The 16,972-nt window shown below is 52.3% G+C and overlaps 2 protein-coding genes across 2 annotated transcripts in view; one reads left to right on the top strand and one right to left on the bottom strand.

Moving 5' to 3' along the window:
- The first annotated feature begins 414 nt into the window (after positions 1 to 414).
- Alg1 (ALG1 chitobiosyldiphosphodolichol beta-mannosyltransferase) lies at positions 415 to 12,153 on the top strand. Its single transcript, XM_006984662.4, has 13 exons — positions 415 to 656; positions 1,745 to 1,822; positions 1,938 to 2,041; positions 4,365 to 4,513; positions 6,233 to 6,322; positions 6,623 to 6,733; positions 7,637 to 7,758; positions 7,878 to 7,916; positions 8,180 to 8,239; positions 9,094 to 9,204; positions 10,024 to 10,138; positions 11,162 to 11,237; positions 11,622 to 12,153. The coding sequence occupies exons 1-13, from the start codon at positions 449 to 451 to the stop codon at positions 11,769 to 11,771; spliced, it is 1,413 nt and encodes a 470-aa protein (XP_006984724.2). The 5' UTR covers positions 415 to 448; the 3' UTR covers positions 11,772 to 12,153.
- Positions 12,116 to 16,972, bottom strand: part of Eef2kmt (eukaryotic elongation factor 2 lysine methyltransferase) — a 10,546-nt gene continuing 5,689 nt past the window's right edge. The window contains exons 4-8 of the mRNA XM_006984663.4: positions 15,854 to 15,955; positions 15,401 to 15,534; positions 15,059 to 15,324; positions 13,948 to 14,094; positions 12,116 to 12,449 (exon numbers count right to left, since the gene is read on the bottom strand). Coding sequence (XP_006984725.1) covers positions 12,325 to 12,449; positions 13,948 to 14,094; positions 15,059 to 15,324; positions 15,401 to 15,534; positions 15,854 to 15,955 — 774 coding nt within the window. The 3' untranslated portion in view covers positions 12,116 to 12,324. The remainder of the gene's footprint in view (positions 12,450 to 13,947; positions 14,095 to 15,058; positions 15,325 to 15,400; positions 15,535 to 15,853; positions 15,956 to 16,972) is intronic.

Below are 16,972 nucleotides of genomic sequence, written 5' to 3'. Positions count from 1 at the left end.
ATATGATCTCTTACAGGGGTAGAGATGACTTCGTAGTCCGCAAGGGAAGATGGGAAGTGTAGTCTTTCACCAGGAAACATCATCATTGTAGTTTGAAATTTATCTTAGAGTTCTGAAAAAGAAATTCTTAGACCCTAATAAAGGAACAGCTTTACTTTCATAGGGGAAAAACACGGTTCAGGGAACTTGACATGGCTATGTCCTACTAATTCTTGGGCTCTTGAAGCAGTTTCTCAAAGGCTTCGGATCCTTTCCAGGCCCCGCCCCTCCGTTCAGGCCCCGCCCCTACCTTCCAGCTCCCTTTTCCTTTTCCATCAGACACCACCTTATCCAAGGCCCCGCCCCCTACTCTGCAGCTCATCTTCCCACGGCAGGGCCTGGGTCTGCGGCTGCGCACAGCGAGGCGTGCTGGTCTGGTCACGTGTCCGCCGCCGGCCGGCCGGCCAAGATGGCGGCGTCCTGCGTGGCGCTGCTGGCTTTGGCGCTGCTGCTGCCGGTGCTGTTGCTGGTCGCGTGGAAGCGTGGGCGGCGGGCGGGCGCGGTCCCGCACGTGGTTGTCGTGGTGCTGGGCGACGTGGGCCGCAGCCCCCGCATGCAGTACCACGCGCTGTCATTGGCCCAGAACGGCTTCTCGGTGACGCTGCTGGGGTTCTACAGTGAGTGGCGGGCGGGGACCTGGGAGGGATGCTCGGCCAGGAGTCTTGGCTCGCTCTGTTCTGAGGCCGAGGCAGGGGCGGCTGTACTCCTCTCCTGCCTGTTCTGGCCTGGATCGCTGCTTCTTGTGTCAGCCGCCGCTTACCATATGCGAGGACTACGAAGAGATCGGTTGCAAGGTCCCACTTAATTCTCCTAGGTAGTGCAGAGACTGAGGTTGAAATCCTGGTGTGTGAGACCTCAGTGCTGGTCACTACTTCCTCCTGCTGCCTTGTCATTGAGTTAAGGGGCCGCGTTTCTTTGAATTCCTCATCCAGCGCCGAGCTTTTCTACCTGGGGATGTTTCTCTTGTTCCATAAGGTGCAGGCAGAGGTGTCCACTTCCTCATGCCCCATGTTGATGGTTTTGCAGGGGTCCAGTCTCACTAAGCAGCCTCTAGCTGGCCTGAACCTCGCTATGTAGACCACAGTGCCCTTGAATTCACAGAGATTCACCTGCCTCTGCCTTTAGAGTTCTGAGATTAAAGGCGAGCACTACCAAGCCCAGCAGGTGTCCCACCTTTGGAAACAGCGATATGAACTCTACCAGCATGTCAGGCACATTCATAGCTATCCTTGCACACATTCTGGGCACTTAAAATTGGACGCATCTTCGAACTTAGGGCGTGGCTCAGCTCCATTTAATGGAAAGTGGGAGTAGCTCTTATTGGTCCCTATATGGAGGGCTATCCCAGGCCTTGGGTGGAGGGAACTGACCCAGACTCTTGACATCCAGGAGTCTACATCAATTTAATTGAGTCCCTATTGCTCACCAGTCATTAAGTTAAAGAGTGGATATGATGAATGCCCTTTGAGGGCATTCTAGTAGAAAAATGACTTCACTTTCCATACTGGGAACCAGAGAGGTATCGATAGGTACTAACCCTCCCCACCTCATCTGTTTGGCACACGGCCTTGCTTTGTAGCATATGCTGGCCTTGAACAGCCTCTCCTGCTTTATCCTTTCAAGTACTGGAATTACAGATGTGAAGGAGCACATCCAGCTGGCTGTAACTACTTTTGGTACCTTAAAGGCACAATTGCATTTGCAGACTCCAAACCTCGAGATGAGCTCTTGCAGAGTGACAGGATTCAGATTGTGAAGCTGACGGAGCTGCAGAGTCTGGGAGGTAGGACCAGGCAATTCCAGGTTCCTGACTGGGGTAGGTGGTTCGGAGGGCAGAGGAGGGGACCAGCACACTGCCAAGAGCTCCGTTGTAGAGATGGATGTTTTCTGACTTGCAGCTGGACCCCGAGTTCTCCAGTATGGAGTCAAAGTGGTATTTCAGGCAGTGTACTTGCTATGGAAGTTGATGTGCACAGACCCTGCAGCCTACATCTTCCTCCAGGTATGAACCAGCTGCTGCCTCCTTCTGTGGGAACCACTGTTAGCAGTTCACTTGCTGGCCTTTTAAACATGCATGGATTGGGTTGTGGGTGTGGCTCAGTGAGGTTCTGGATTTGATGTCTAGTCCATACACAAAATGCACCAGTTATTATATTGCATACTTCTGTGTGCATAAACTATACAGAACACAAGGAGGGCTGTTGCACTCATGAACTTGCAGCAGCTGTGGTTACCTGTACACCAGCACAAGATCAAGCCTGCCAACCTTCCAGCATGGATGGGGAGGAGTTCATAGGGGCACTGTCCCTAGCCGAGGAGCTGTTGGCAGTTAATGGTTGTTGGGGGAGGGGAGTCATTTTTCTCCTGAAGTGTAACCACTAGTAAATTGCCCAAGCTCCAGAAAGTAGCCCCCACTCTGTGTGCATACAAGCAACTCCAGTTAAACTCAGTCATTAAAGAAACAAAAGACATGAAAACAGGAGGGGGACGAGTTGGGAAGAAAAAAGGTACAGAGGGATTATTGAAAGGTTGGGAAGAGGCTAAGAAAGGGTAAGGGGAGAGTGATCAAAAATACATTATATATACAGTCATAAAATTGTCAAATAATAAATACAATAATATTGAAAAAGAAATAAGCATGAGTGTGTGGAGTGCTGGAGAGATGGCTCAGCACTCGAGATCACTTGCTGTTCTTGCAGAGGACCCAGGTTTAGTTCCCAGCATCTACAATAGAGGCTTACAACGGTCTGTAACTCGTTTCAGGGGATCCATACCCTCTTCTGGCCTCTGCAGTCACTAGGCACGCAGGTGGCACACATACATACATGTAGGCAACCACTTACATAAATAAAAATAAATATTAAAACCCCAAAGCCTGAGTAGGAGTTTATAGTGTGTCTGTTGTATGTGTAGTGCCCGTTGGTGTCTTGATGTATTGCCCTTTTAATGCCCTCAGGAGCCCTGTGCTGTAGGTTCTCATATTACAGCTTAGAGATGCGGAGACCTAGACAGAAAGGTCCTGTAAGTAAACTTACTAGTGTATGGCTGGGAAGTGACATCTAGCTAGGAAGTGATGAGTCAAGGTTTAAGCCTACATAGTTATGTTTTTAACTTCTTCCCCTCACTTTTTGTTTCTTTCATGATTATTGTTTGTGTGTGGGGGGGCATGGTTGGGGATACATGCTGCAGAATACTTGTAGAAGTCGGGGGACAACTTTATGGAGTGGGTTTTCTCCTTCCACCTTTACGTGGGTTCTGGGCATAGAACTTGGCCTTTACCTGCTGAGCTATCTCTTCTTCATCGCCCCCCCCCCCCCCCAGCATCAGTTTGAATGTCTAGAAGTAGCTTTTCTGTTTTGGTTTTTTGAGACAGGGTTTCTCTGTGTAGTTTTGGTGCCTGTCCCAGATCTTACTCTGTAGACCAGGCTGACCTCAGGCTCATAGAGCTCTGCCTGCCTCTGTCTCCTGAGTGCTGGGATTAAAGGTATGCCACTACACCTGGCCTTCCTATTCTTTTTTTTTTTTTTTTTTTTTTTTGTAACCTTTACATATGGCTTAGGTGAGAGGATAGGGTATACACATCTGTGACTCATGTCCAGTTTCTTTCTTTGGAGAAATTCTTGGCAGAAGACTTGCTTTGTCAAATTTCCTGCATGTTTAAAATGTTTAGTGTAACTTGGTGGCCGCAGAGTGAACCTGGGCCTTTGGGGTGTTTTCTAGGGCTTGCATTTTGATGACCAGCACTAAATGACAACACTTTGTGTTCCTATTTTTACTTTTCCCTAAGTTTGTATTTTATCTCGGTGTGTGCGCGCGCGCGCGTGTGCATATGTGTTCATGTGGGCTTGAATGTGTACATAGCATGTGTGTGGAGGTCAGAGGACAACCGCAGAGGTCCTTCCTTGTTTGAGATGGGGGTTCTCTGTTCTGCACTGTCTATTCTAGGCTCGCTTGCCCATGACCTTCCATGGTGTCTGCTGCCTTCCGTCTGTCTTGCTGGAGGAATCGTGGGGTTACTATCGTGAGACACCGTGCCCAGCTTTACATGGGGTCTGGGGTGAATGCAGGTCCTCATGCCCTTGTGGCAAACCCTTTCCCTCCTGAGCCTTCTCCTTAGCTCAGGTGCTCTTGATTGTGGATGATTGGGGGTTTCAGATTGGGCAGTTTTTCTTACTTTCTTTTGATGGTGGAGAGGTCTTTCTTCTGCCCGTTGGCTGATGAAACCTTACAGGCCACATCCTCTTTGCTGTGTGGTCTCCTCTCCAATCTGGCTACACGGCCATGGCCTGTGCTTCCTCCACTGCCTCCAAGTCTCTCTTTCCTAGAACCCCCCGGGCCTGCCTGCCATTGCCGTCTGCTGGTTGGTGGGCTGCATCTGTGGGAGCAGACTGGTCATCGACTGGCACAACTATGGCTATTCCATCATGGGCTTGGTGCATGGCCCCCAACACCCCATCGTGCTGCTGGCCAAATGGTGAGAGGGTGCGGGTGGTTCCCCAAGTCCTCGGTAGAGTGAGCGGAAGAGAAGGGCCTGGGGGAGCAGGCTGGATCTGGAGCGGGGCCCCTGGTTCTGCTCTGGCCCTGGTTGTCCCTCTCATGGTGTGCTTCCAGCTCTGGGGGTCAGCTAGCTGTGCCCTTTCCCTACGGGACTGATGTTCATTGTTGACCAGCAGCCCAGGCAGCTCCTGACTGTCACACAGCACAAGCTTCAGGCCAGGCGCCAGGCCAGGCCCGTGTGTCTCCCATCTGTCTCCATCACCCCTGGTTATGGTGCACTGTACGGTTAGGAGAGTGGGCTGAGAATGATGTTGTCTCTTGCCACCCAGGAAGTAAGTCAGGAACCGGCCCTGAGCCTTCTCCATGTCTGGAGGGAGGAAAAGGCTGCAGAGGTGCTATGGTGATAGCTAGTGATCTTTTTCAGTCTGTCGCCCAGACTGGCTTTGAGTTTGTGTTGGTCCTCTTGCCTCAGCTGCTTACACTCTGGGATTTTAGGCACACTCCACCACACCCAGTTTAGTAATCCTTTTTTTTTTTTTCTTCACTGAGACAGAGTTTCTCTGTGTAGACTTGGCTGTCCTGGAACTCCCTTTGTAGCTCAGGCTGGTCTCGAACTCAAAGCTCTGCCTGCCTCTGCCTCCTGAGTGCTGGGGTTCAAAGCTAGTGTCACCATGCTCAGCTGGTAATCCTACTTTTATGTATTTTTTTTGTAATTAATTTTTTTCTGATTTATTTTTATTTTAAAAATTTAATTTATCTTATATATGGATATTTTTCCTGAATGTTTGTCTGTGTACCATGTGTTTATCTGGTACCTGGGGAGACCAGAAGACAGCATCAGATCCCCTGGCACTGGAGTTATAGATAGTTGTGAGCTGCCGTGTGGATGCAGGGACTCGAACCCTGGTCCTCTGGAAGAGCAGCCAGTGCTATCTGGCCCCTAAATTTGTTTTTTGAGTCTCATTTATTGCAGGCTGGCCTTGATCTACCTCTCAAATGCTAGGATTATCGTTGTATACTACCACACTTATTTTACGATGTGCTGGGGATGGAATCCAGGACTCTGAAGCATTACAGGCAAGCACTCAACCAACTGAACTACATCGTTAGACATTCATACATATATGAAACAGCGTCTATCCCGGGCTGGCCTCAGACTCCCTGTGTATCACAGGATGACCTTGAACTTCTGATCCTCCTGCCTTTTTCTCTTGAGTGTTTGGATGGGCATGCACCACGATGCCCCATTTTTGTAGATCTTGAGATGGAACAGGGCCTTGAACTTGCCAGGCAAGCACTCTGCCAGCTGTGCCACACTCCCAGCCTGCAGCTTAGTTACCTTGACTTCCTCTTCTCATTCTTTGGGACAAAGCCTCAACTCCTTCGTACCACAGTGAGAGAGCCGCAGGCTGCTGGTCCAGGGTGGCTGAGATGTGGTTAAGTGGCCATTTCTCAATTTCCCCTCTATTGTATGAGGCTGGATTTGTGGTTACAGTGACTGTGTGTTAGCTGAACAGTGACAGGGAAGGAAGGTGTGGAAAGTAACTGTATGGGGAGCTCATGGCACACCCTGACAGGCTCAGGGCCTTAGTTCTACAGCCTTTTCACTACCCATGGCTATCAAGCCATATGGAGGTTGGAGTGGCATCTAGGCTCATCCCACGGCTAACCGCTGATCCCCAAGACATCTTTGTAGGTACGAGAAGTTCTTTGGGCGCCTGTCCCACCTGAACCTGTGTGTGACCAATGCGATGCGGGAGGACCTGGCAGAGAACTGGCGTATCAGGTATGCAGGGCTTGGGATGCCCATCAGCCCATGTGTTTTGAGAGCTGCAGCACCTGCTCTGTTGTGTTGAAGTGGTCAGGCCCAGGGAAATAGTTACTGTCTGAGAAGCCAAGGGAGGAGTCAGTAGGCTTTCTTTCCCTCCCAGCTGTGTGGCCTAGGACATTTTGGTCCTAAATATATGCACTGTTCTAAGTAATCCGGAAGTTTCTTGTCTCTGGGATTGCCCACGCTCCCTTGCGTTTGGGATCCTGCTGTGTCCTATTGCTTAGGTTTTCTCTGCCCACCTCCATGTCACTCCAGGGCTGTGACCGTCTACGACAAGCCAGCATCTTTCTTTAAGGAGACGCCCCTGGACCTGCAGCATGAGCTCTTCATGAAGCTGAGCCGCACATACTCTGCTTTCCAGAGCTGGTACGTCGTCCCTCTCCGCTGTCCTCTTCTGGAGACCCGTGCATCCTCTTTTTTTTTTTTTTTTTTTTTTTTTTGGTTTTTCAAGACAGGGTTTCTCTGCGTAGCTTTGCGCCTTTCCTGGAGCTCACTTGGTAGCCCAGGTTGGCCTCGAACTCACGGAGATCCGCCTGGCTCTGCCTCCCGAGTGCTGGGATTAAAGGCGTGCGCCACCACCGCCCGGCCCGTGCATCCTCTTATCCGGGGCAGCGGACTAATGCTGCGGCCTGCCTCCTGTTGCTGTAATGGGGTTCTGTGGGACAGTCCACCCATTCACCTGTGTTGACAGTAGCTGCTGGAAGCCTGGGGTGGTGGTGAATGTCTGTAATCCCAGCCCTTGGGAGGCTGAGGCAGGAGGATTGCAAGTTTGAGGTTTGCCCTTATCTTACCTTAAACCAGTGGTTGCTCTCAGACTGCAGCAGTGGAGCTAGGTTCACAAGAGCCCACAAAGCCTGAATTCAGCATTTACTCTCTGGCCCTTTAAGAAACCGCCTGCTGAGCATTGTGCCACCTCGGCCTGCTGCCAGTCGGCTCTTGTAGGGAAGGGGACCTGGTGTCTTCTGGGTATCTCACTGGGGGGTTGGAGGCCCCTGTTAGTTTTGCCCATGTCCTCTGTGTGCTCCTGGGAGCCAGGCACGGCTGCTGGGAGGTGGGTCAGCACCTGCTCACTGGGATGCTGAGCAGGTAGAGGGGGGCCCGTGGAGGTGGCGCTGGGTGGTGGAGTGGGTGCCGCTCCTGTAGCCTCAGTGCCAGCCACGAGGACCTGTGAGGTCAGAGGGTGCCGGATGGCTGGGAGCCTGCGGCCTGCCTGCGGCTCTGCTCCTGAGCCAGGGTCTGGTATCTCACCTCTCTCCTCTGCTCCTTCAGCTCAGAGCCCTCGGAGCCCGGCATGGAGAGGTCTGCCTTCACTGAGAGGGACTGTCGGAGCGGGGTGGTGAGGAGTCTGCACGGGCGGCCGGCACTGCTTGTGAGCAGCACCAGCTGGACAGGTCTGCCTCCCTCAGCTCCTGGGGGGTGCCCAGCTTGTCTCGGGATCTGGGGATGGGTGTGTGAGTGGGGTGGGAAGTTGGGGAGGCAGCCTGTGACCCCTCTTCTTTTCTCCCCATAGAGGACGAGGACTTCTCCATCCTGCTGAGAGCACTAGAAAGTAGGTGTGTGGCTGCATTTGCAGCTCGGAGCTTGTCGGGCTGCTGCGAGGCCCTTACTGGCCTTTTGTGGCAGCCTGTCATTTGTGCCCCTGGTGTCACGGGTGGGCAGCTTGGGACAGTGGGGAGGGCATGGGAAGCCTATGGCCCTTACATGGTCACTGACCCTCCGCCTGAATGTATCTGGAGTCTAGCAACCCCCGGGGAGCAGCTCCCCACTCTGCTTACATCTTATTTTCTCCTGCTTGGTGTGTGTTTTTTTCAGAGTTTGAACAACTAGCACTGAGTGGAGACAGCCTTCCTTCCCTAGTCTGTGTGATAACAGGTACTGATGGGAACACCTTGTCATATTGTTTAGAAGGGTGGAGGGTAGCAGAAGAATGGACATATGGCATTTACTGAACACCTCTGTAGGGTACGGTCTCACTAGTCATCACCTCAGTTCTCCAGGGTAATTTCTCCCTTTCTCCCCAAGACCTTGCCCAAGCTAGGCAAGTGCTCTACTACTGAGCTACATCTCTAGCTGTCTTTTATCTTTCTATGTGTAGAGAGAGGGTCTTATAAGTTGTCTAGGCTGGCCTTGAACCTACTCTGTAGTCCAGGCAAGCCTTGATATGCTAACCTGCCTCAGCTTCCCGAGTAGCTGGGACAGGCCTGTATGACCAGGTTCCTGGGTCGAGTTTCTACATCCACTGGATAATAAGGAACCCGAGGCTCAGAAAGGACTTAAAAGTTCAGATTTGAGTCTGGATGGTACTACTTAGATCAAACTCCCCCCTCCCCTTTCCAGTGCATTTCCAGCTTCTGTAGTTTAGAAGCAGTGTGCCCTCTGAGCAGTCACAGGGTTAGGCAGCCACCTCCTCCTCTCTCCCAGCCAGGTTCCCAGGGGTTCCCTGCATGCTGAGGAAAGTCCCTGCGTCACTTGGTGTAGGTGGAGATTCTGTCTATCTTGCTGGCACCCTAGCATTTATCTTAGACCCCCCCCCCCTCACCACCCACAGCCCTGTGCCTGCTAGCTGGGGTGTGCTTAGTGTCTTGGCCATGGGATGTCAGGGCCTGATGGGGCCGCTGGGGTTCTGGTCTCGGGAAAGGGTTGTCAAGTGTCGGGTGGAGCAGCAGGACCTGCCCAGTGGCCGTGATGGAGTGTGGCAATGTTAGTGACTTTTCTTCTCTGTGTAGGGAAGGGGCCTCTCAGGGAGCACTACCGCCACCTCATCGGGCAGAAGCACCTCCAGCATGTCCAGTTCTGCACCCCATGGCTGGAGGCTGAGGACTATCCGCTGCTTCTAGGTGAGAGGGCAGGCTTCAGGGGCACACGGCCACACTACACTGTCCTACAAGGGCGGACAGGGAAGAAGATGTTCCCAGCCTCTTCTTTTGCCCTGTAATATTTGAGACAGGATCTTTGTAGCTAGGGTAGCCTTGAGTTTGCATCAGAGCCTCATGCCTCAGCCCTGAGTGCTGGGATTACAGGCGTGCACCACTCTGCCTGCGCTTTGTTGTTGTTGTTGGTGGTGGGTTTTTTGTTTTTTGTTTTTTTGAGACAGGGTTTCCCTGTGTAACCTTGGTTGTCCTGGATCTTGCTCTGTAGACCAGGCTGCCCTTGAACTCAGAGATCCACCTGCCTCCATTTCCCAAGTGCTGGGATTAAAGGCGTGTGTCACCACTGCCTGTTATTTTTTTTTTTCTTTTTTTCTTTTTTTTTTAACTTAGAGGAGTTGGCTCTCTCCCTCCACTGTGGGGTGCAGGGATGGTCCAGTTTGTCAGGCTTGGGAGCAAACACCTTCACCTACTGAGCCAAGCTAGTTGAATCCGATCAGAGTGACTGCCTGGGAATTTTCTCTTTGAAAATGAATTATAGCTAAGTAGAAACAATAAATCAATACAAGTAAAAACAAACACAATTTTTAATCACTAGGCAGTGTGAGACAGGACCTGGTGGTCAACCATGTTTTTGCCTCTGGTCAGGCTGCCTGGCTCCTTGGTCAGCTTATACCATTTGTATTTGGGGACAGTCTCACAGGGACAGCTTCTGATTTCCACTTCTTGTCTAGGGGTTGCTACATAGACCTGGGAGAATGTGTCCTAGTGTTTGGACTGTCTCTGCAGGGTCAGCGGACCTGGGTGTCTGTCTGCACATGTCTTCCAGTGGTCTGGACCTGCCCATGAAGGTGGTGGACATGTTTGGGTGCTGCTTGCCTGTGTGTGCCGTGAGCTTCAAGTGGTAGGAGTGGATATTGAACCTTACCTGGGGCATATTCTAGATCAGCAGCTGGGGACCCTGTCCTGTGGTTGGGCTGAGCCCTAGGGAAGGACAGTCAGCTTGGCACATCCATACCATGCTAGTCACCCAGTTGTAAAATGTAGTTAGAATGTTGGAAATATTAGTACATTCCTGCAATCTGGAGGCAGAGGCAAGAGGATCTCTGAACTTGAAGCCAGCCTGTGCTACACAGTGAGTTTCTGTCTCGGGAAAACTGTAGCACGGAGTATGTTGATTGTGTCTGTATCAACATGTAGCTTTCTTATCCTTGTTCCATTGCTGGGATGTTAGAAGTCATCTAGAGGATGTGAAGCATAGAGTAGGGTTCATGTGACCATATGCAAAGCAGTTTACATAAGGGACTTGAGCATCTGTGGATATAAAAGGGGCTCCAGAAATGAGTCCTGCACAGATAGAGGATGGGGGTGGCTGGAGTTTGTTCATGGTTAGCATTCTACTCAGGCTCATGCTGTGAGAAGGGAAAGGTGGCCAGAGCTGCCTGCAGTTGACTGGTTTACATCTCTCTGTCCTGTGGCTGATCTCTCTTAGTTGGATGGGAATCGTCCATACCAATGCAGTTCTGGGACTCCACTTTCCCTGGCCAGGGCATGGAGGTTGCAGCTTGATAGCTAGGGACCACCAGCCTTTGGATGTGAAACCCTTGTGTGAGCCAAGCTCAGGATTTGTCAGGATCAAATCTCCCAACGACTCTGAAAGCTACTCTTAATGTGTAGAGCCAAATGCTGGGGCCCTAGCTCTCAGGCTGGAGTGGAGAAAAAACACAGAAACCATCTTGGCACAGAAAGGCCACCTTCCTGTCTCCAAATCATTCTTTTGTTTTGACATGTGCTCTTGTAGGCTTTTCTGTCCAAATGCTCGATCTCAGAACACTGAGGCCAACCTGCCATTCTTGGTGTTGGCTTCACCTGAGGGAGTAGTGGTGGCCCAGCTGGGCTCCCTTTCTTTTCCTTGTTCTCTCTGCAGTTTGCATGAGCTCGTAAGACACGGAGAGAATGGCCTGGTCTTCAAGGACGCGGAGGAGCTGGCAGCCCAGCTGCAGGTAGTGGGCTTCTCCTGTGGGGCCTGACCCAGCTCCCCGATCTCTGCTTCCCACACAAGGACGCCTGTGGTGGGACTCTGGGATGTAGAGGAGAGGTGGAGGAAGGAAGCCGAGGCCCCCAAGATAGCTTCTCAGCCTGGGCGCCAAGGGCTAGAAGAGCCAGGTACAAACATACACTCCTGCCTCCTTTTGTAAAGATGGGAGCTATACTGCCTTTTTAGGGGCCACAGGAGTTTCTGCAGAAGGTATATTTGTCCTTATAAAACTAATGTTGACCCCTCAAGTGTCTAGTGATGGGAGGGGCACAGCTGGACATGAGCAAGCCAGACCTGACATGGGGCAGGGTGGGCAGGGAGCTGAGTTCCAGTCTTCCTTTTCCTATAGATGCTTTTCTCAAAGTTTCCCGACCCTGCTGGAAAGCTAAACCAGTTCCGGAAAGAACTCCGGGAGTCGGAGCAACTGCGGTGGGACGAGAGCTGGCAGCGGACTGTGCTCCCTTTGGTCACTCACAGTGACCTCCAGGCCAGAGGCTAGGGCTCTGTCCTCAGGGCGTGGAATGAGGTCCCCGCTCCATCCCTCCCGGACCACCAGCCCTTCCCAGCCATCACCTGCTCCACTTTGTCCCTGGTGGGCTTTTGAGTGCCCCCTAGTGGTCAAAAGCCTAAGGACGGCAGAGGACGCAGAAGGGAAATGGATGATCTGGCAGCTGCTTCATTCGCTGGCTCTTGAGAAGCTCTTCTCTCTGGTGACCCTGTCAACCTCTTAGTCCCTGGTTTTTGTGTCCAGACTCTCACATTCCTGTGTTCTGGTTCTGCTGGGCTGCCATGAGCTCTGGGATATCGTGTGTTCAAGGCCTGAGCTGTCTGGCAGGACAATCATACTTGATAAATTCATGTTTTTATTGGTGCAAAGGGAATGCTTGCCCTGAGCCTGTGTCCATTCCAGATGAGCTGCTGAGGACAGGCACCAGCACTCAAAGCCTGTGCTTACTGTACATTTGTGGTTTGTTATTTAACATTCCTGCCCAACAAAAGCCTTTTCACCTTTCTCGTGGACTCTTCCCATGACAGCGATCTCATTTTTCCAATCACCTTCCAACACTGTGGCGACCATTCAGCACGAGCTTCAGGATTACGATGGCCGAGTGCTCTTCATAAGGGAACAGTTGGCCGGCATGAGGAGGCACCTCTTCCCAGTAGATCCCTGCGTGCTCTGGACAGAGTACAGAGATCTCAGGAGGGCAGTGTTGGGGACAGGAAGCTAATCTATTAGTGCAGGGCTGTTGACACAGGTGTGCATCCGAGCTGATCTGCTTGGGCCACACGTTTCCAGACCCATGCAGGTGCCCTGAGGGTCTGGGGGGGCATGCTCAGTCTAAAGGAGGATGGCAAGGGTTCTGCTCTACCATTTCCCACCTTTTCCCTCAAGCCCCAGCAAATCTGTCTCTGCCCCCAACAGTGCTAGAGTGACAGGCGTTGTGGCCACAACCCAACTTTTTTTTTTTCCAAGACAGGGTTTCTCTGTGTAGCCCTGGCTGTTCTGGAACTCACTCTATAGATCAGGATGGCCTCAAACTCACAGAGATCTGTCTGTCTCTGCCTCCCAAGTGCTGGGATTAAAGGTGTGCGCCACCACCTCCCGGCTGACAACCCACCTTTTCACATGGGTGCTGGGGATTCAGACTCAGGGCTTCAGGTTTGTGCCATGAGCGTGTTTGCCTACTGCTCTCTCTCTCCAGCCTGAAGGCAAGGTGTAAACAGTACCACAAGTGTGGCCCTCTCCTGTCATACCCGATGGGTGCCCTACCCTCTGCACCTGTCTGCCCTGTTGGTTGGCACAGGCAGAGGAGTGATAAGCCAACTGCAGCTGCCTGGTTTCATGGGGCCTGCAAGACTGTGGGCCAATATGGCCTCTTAACTACACTTCTGTTATGAGTAAAGCTAGTAATTTAAAGGACAGGGCAACACAGGCATAAAAATATGCGCAGTTCTATAACCCCACCACCTGAGCATAGCAAACAAAGCTGGCACACTACAAATTCCTCCCAGCTCTAATTTTTACAAATCTTATGGATGGAATCCAGCTGTGCACATAGTAGGAAGTACTCTACCACTGAGCTAAGTGCCCTGTTCCCCATAAAGATAGTTATTGAAATCAGGGTGTTTCTTAGGGTAGATAGATTGCAGGCATTGTGTGTGTGTATGTACATACGTATGTACGTACATACATGAATCCAAAGGACATCAGGGCCCTCAGTGCTTCCAGTGGGTTCTGGGAGCACTCACCTGATTGTTTTGATCTGCTGAATGAGGGAGTCTATGTCAGTCTGTCCGCAGATGCTGTGGCAAGTGAGTGTGGACAGCTTTGATCTGAGTGCCTTAGTGTCTACAGGTGAGGTCGGATGATGATACAGCCATCTCAGGTGCTGATGACTGGTGAGTGTCAGACTGGAGGACAGACAGGGCTCACAGCACTGCCATCTGGGGGCTCTGCAGATGGTGGGGCTCTTATCCCCTTCCTAAAGTACCCCCAGCTTCTCTTCTAGTTGCAGAATACCCAAACTGCTCATTGCCTCTGCTGGCCAGGCTATGCCTCTGGTGGATACCTCCACAGAACAGATAAGGATGGGTGCCGAGGAGCAAAGCCAATGTCAGCCCAGTTTTTAAATCCTCCTAGGGACAGAATGGTGGCCCACAGGTTGAGAACTGACCCAGCTCTGTGATGAACAGCTTGCCCGTGTCTTGGCTGCGGATGGTATAGGCCACGTAGACGACAGGAGCACTCTTCCTCTGGCAGGCGCTGAGCATCTTCAGGACCCTGACCAATGACAGTGTCACTTCCCCGCAGTATAGCACATCTACAACGGAAAGGCTGTTACTGAAAGGGCCTCCTGTTAGGATCTGCACCCAGAGCGAGGGTGTGGGGCTGGACCGACTCTGCATGGGGTGAGGACCCATGGTGTTGAGTGGTGGTGGTAAGACTTGTGCTGTTCCATAGGAAGATGCCCCAGGTGAAAGGGAGGGAGTCTGAAAACCTCTACAGTGGACCCCCACCCCCATGGCAACATCAGTTCTCTGTCCCTTGCTCATCCGCTAGTGACTGGCTTTGGGCCTTTTGGGGGGACCTGTGTCAGCTGCACTGTGGGATGTGCCATGTTTCTGGTGACCTCTAGGAAGGATCTTTGGTGGCCCAGGCAAGCACTGTTTTCTCTCAAAAGACTCCATGCTCTTTTGCCATCTCTGAAAGACACAGGATAGGGATCTGGGACCCAGATGTACTGGTGGGGAGAGCCAAGGCTAGCCACATGGCACACTGATGATAGTGAATCCTTGGCATATCTGCACGGAGCCATCATAGACACTGGCAGGGCCCCTCAGCTCCGGTACCCTGAATTGGTCTCTGTCACTCCATTTAAACATGACCCAGGATGGTGTTATTAACGGGTGGAGAAGCTGGATGTGGGCCTGGGAAGACCAGAGGCTGCGTGGCTGGTCTGTCCCACCTAACGCTGCAGGGTGGCTGTTTGTCACCAGCAGTGGAAGGCACAGTCTAGGTGCGGTGGGTGGGTCCAGGGAAGGAGATGGGTGGCATCGGGACTCTGGGGCAGGCCAGTGTGCTGCCCTGACAACTGTCCTGCTCATCTTAAGTCTTCTGGGACAGCTGGCTGTTCATACACAGCAATGAGAGCAGCTGTCCCCACAGAGGGACACACAGAGTGTGTGCTGTGACATCACCGGGAGACCTCTGGGGCCCTGCTTGTCCCTGCCTGCAGCACTCATTGCTTCTTCCTGCCTGAGTGAGTGCTGCTGCTGGGGCATTACCTGCTGCAATGACGACATCTGCCTGGAAGGCAGAGAGCTGAGCGGCTGTTGCCTCGTCCCAGTCCAGCTCGGCCACTGTCACCTTTGGGCTGCTTGGGTCAGTGGGGGTGTACAGCTCTAAGGAGAAGCCGTTGAGGAGCACATTTCCACGGAGCTGCTCAAGCACTTGGCCGTGACAGTCGCTGAAGATGAATGCTCTGGGGTGGCACGCCTTGCAAATGGCCAGGCCTGTGAGGCCAGCTCCACTGCCGAGCTCCAGGACAGTCCTGAGTGGGAGATGGAGACCATGGGTCACAGCTGCACCAGCCTGCCTTAGTGCCCTGCCCTGTGCCCCAAGGTCACCTGTCAGTGAAGGCTGCTGGGTTCTTGATGGCCCACTCTGCCAGGTAGAGAGCAGCATCCCACGTAACCAAGCCTGTGGTGCCATTGGACACGATGGCTGTGCTCTCAGAGAGTGTGACTGAGTCTCCCGAAGGCTGCAGAGACAGGAAGAAGAACGAACAAAGCTATCTGAGTATTACTGGTGGGTCCTAAACCACAGCAACTGAGTGGCTGAGCAGAATGTGCTATGTCTATGCTGGAATGTACTCAACAATGAAAAGGAATAAACTTGCTACACCCAGAAATACATATGGGTGATCTCAAGGATACTGTGCTGAGCGAAAGGAGCCGGTCTAAGTCCCAGGCTGTGTGTGATCCCCCTTCATCCAACACTTTAGAATGACCAATCACAGACAAGAGTGTGTGTGTGATGGGTGGGGGTGGGCACAACACAATAACATGCATGTCTCATACCAGCAAATAGCTCCGGTGGCACTGGGCGGACTCTTTGGCCATCAGGACCTCTGCCAGCGCCTCATACAGTGCATCCAAAGGCTCTGTGGGCACAGCTTCATGCTGGGAACAGACAGTAAGCTTTAACTGAGAGGGCTACACTGATCCTTGTAAATAACCACTCCCTCACTTCTATCTGCTCTGTGAACAGGACTGGATGGCTTTCACAGCATTCATGGTGCTGGGCATGGAACCCGGGACCTTGTGCATGCTGGGTTGGTATTCTGCTGCTGAGCCTTGGTTCTAGCCTGATTTTTACCAGATTTAGAGGGGAAATTTTGGAGTAGGAGGTAAGCTAGCATATGAACAACTTAGAATTAAAATTAGCAAAATTAAAAGTGCGCTGGTGGGGTGCCTCAAGGAGAGGTGTGGAGCAGGTTAGAGCAGGCAAGGCCTAGGTCAGCAGGCAGAGTCCAGGAGAGAGCCACATGGCCTAGCAGAGGTGCTACTGTCCTTATATGATGTGTTCAGGTGAGTCCCAGGCTCCCAATGCAGCTTTCAAGCTGCTTTTTGGTGGCATTGAGGCATGGCTTCAACTGGCCTCAGAGCCCTGTTTCTCCTGGTGCTGCCAGGGCCTACAGAGGCACTGGTGTGGTGAGGCTTGGGGCCAGGGTGGTGCAGAAGATGGATCACACCTTTGCTAAGCCTCTTGTGCAGCTGCCGGCTTCAGGGGCTGACTGGAGCTGGCTTGCTGCTGCTGCTCTCCACAGCAGTCTAGAGTGGCATGGAGCAGGTCTGGACCTGTCCTCCAAAAGCATCTTGCAGAGGATGGGAAGACACTGTGTAAACTCCAGCAGGCGTGTGTGGGCCAGCCAGAAAATGTCTGGTAGTGGGGGGGACGGGGAGCCATCCTTCATGCAGTGGCAGGGATGTCTGGTAGGAAGGAGAACCTGAGTCTAGGAGATGAAGCTGCTGCCGAGAGCCCTGGCCACTCTCCTACCCTGTCCCAACCCTGCCCTCCCATCAAACCCCACCAGCAGCCTCCTGCCCCAGGGGCTTATGGAGCAAGCAAAGGGCAGAGAGGTGGGGCTGCTGGAACCTGGCAGAGCTCTGGACCTCTGTGTTCCCCTATGTGGCCCG

The sequence above is a fragment of the Peromyscus maniculatus genome, chromosome 8 (assembly GCF_049852395.1).
Source record: "Peromyscus maniculatus bairdii isolate BWxNUB_F1_BW_parent chromosome 8, HU_Pman_BW_mat_3.1, whole genome shotgun sequence".
Lineage (NCBI taxonomy): Eukaryota > Metazoa > Chordata > Mammalia > Rodentia > Cricetidae > Peromyscus > Peromyscus maniculatus.
This window is presented reverse-complemented; position numbering and strand designations above follow the sequence as displayed.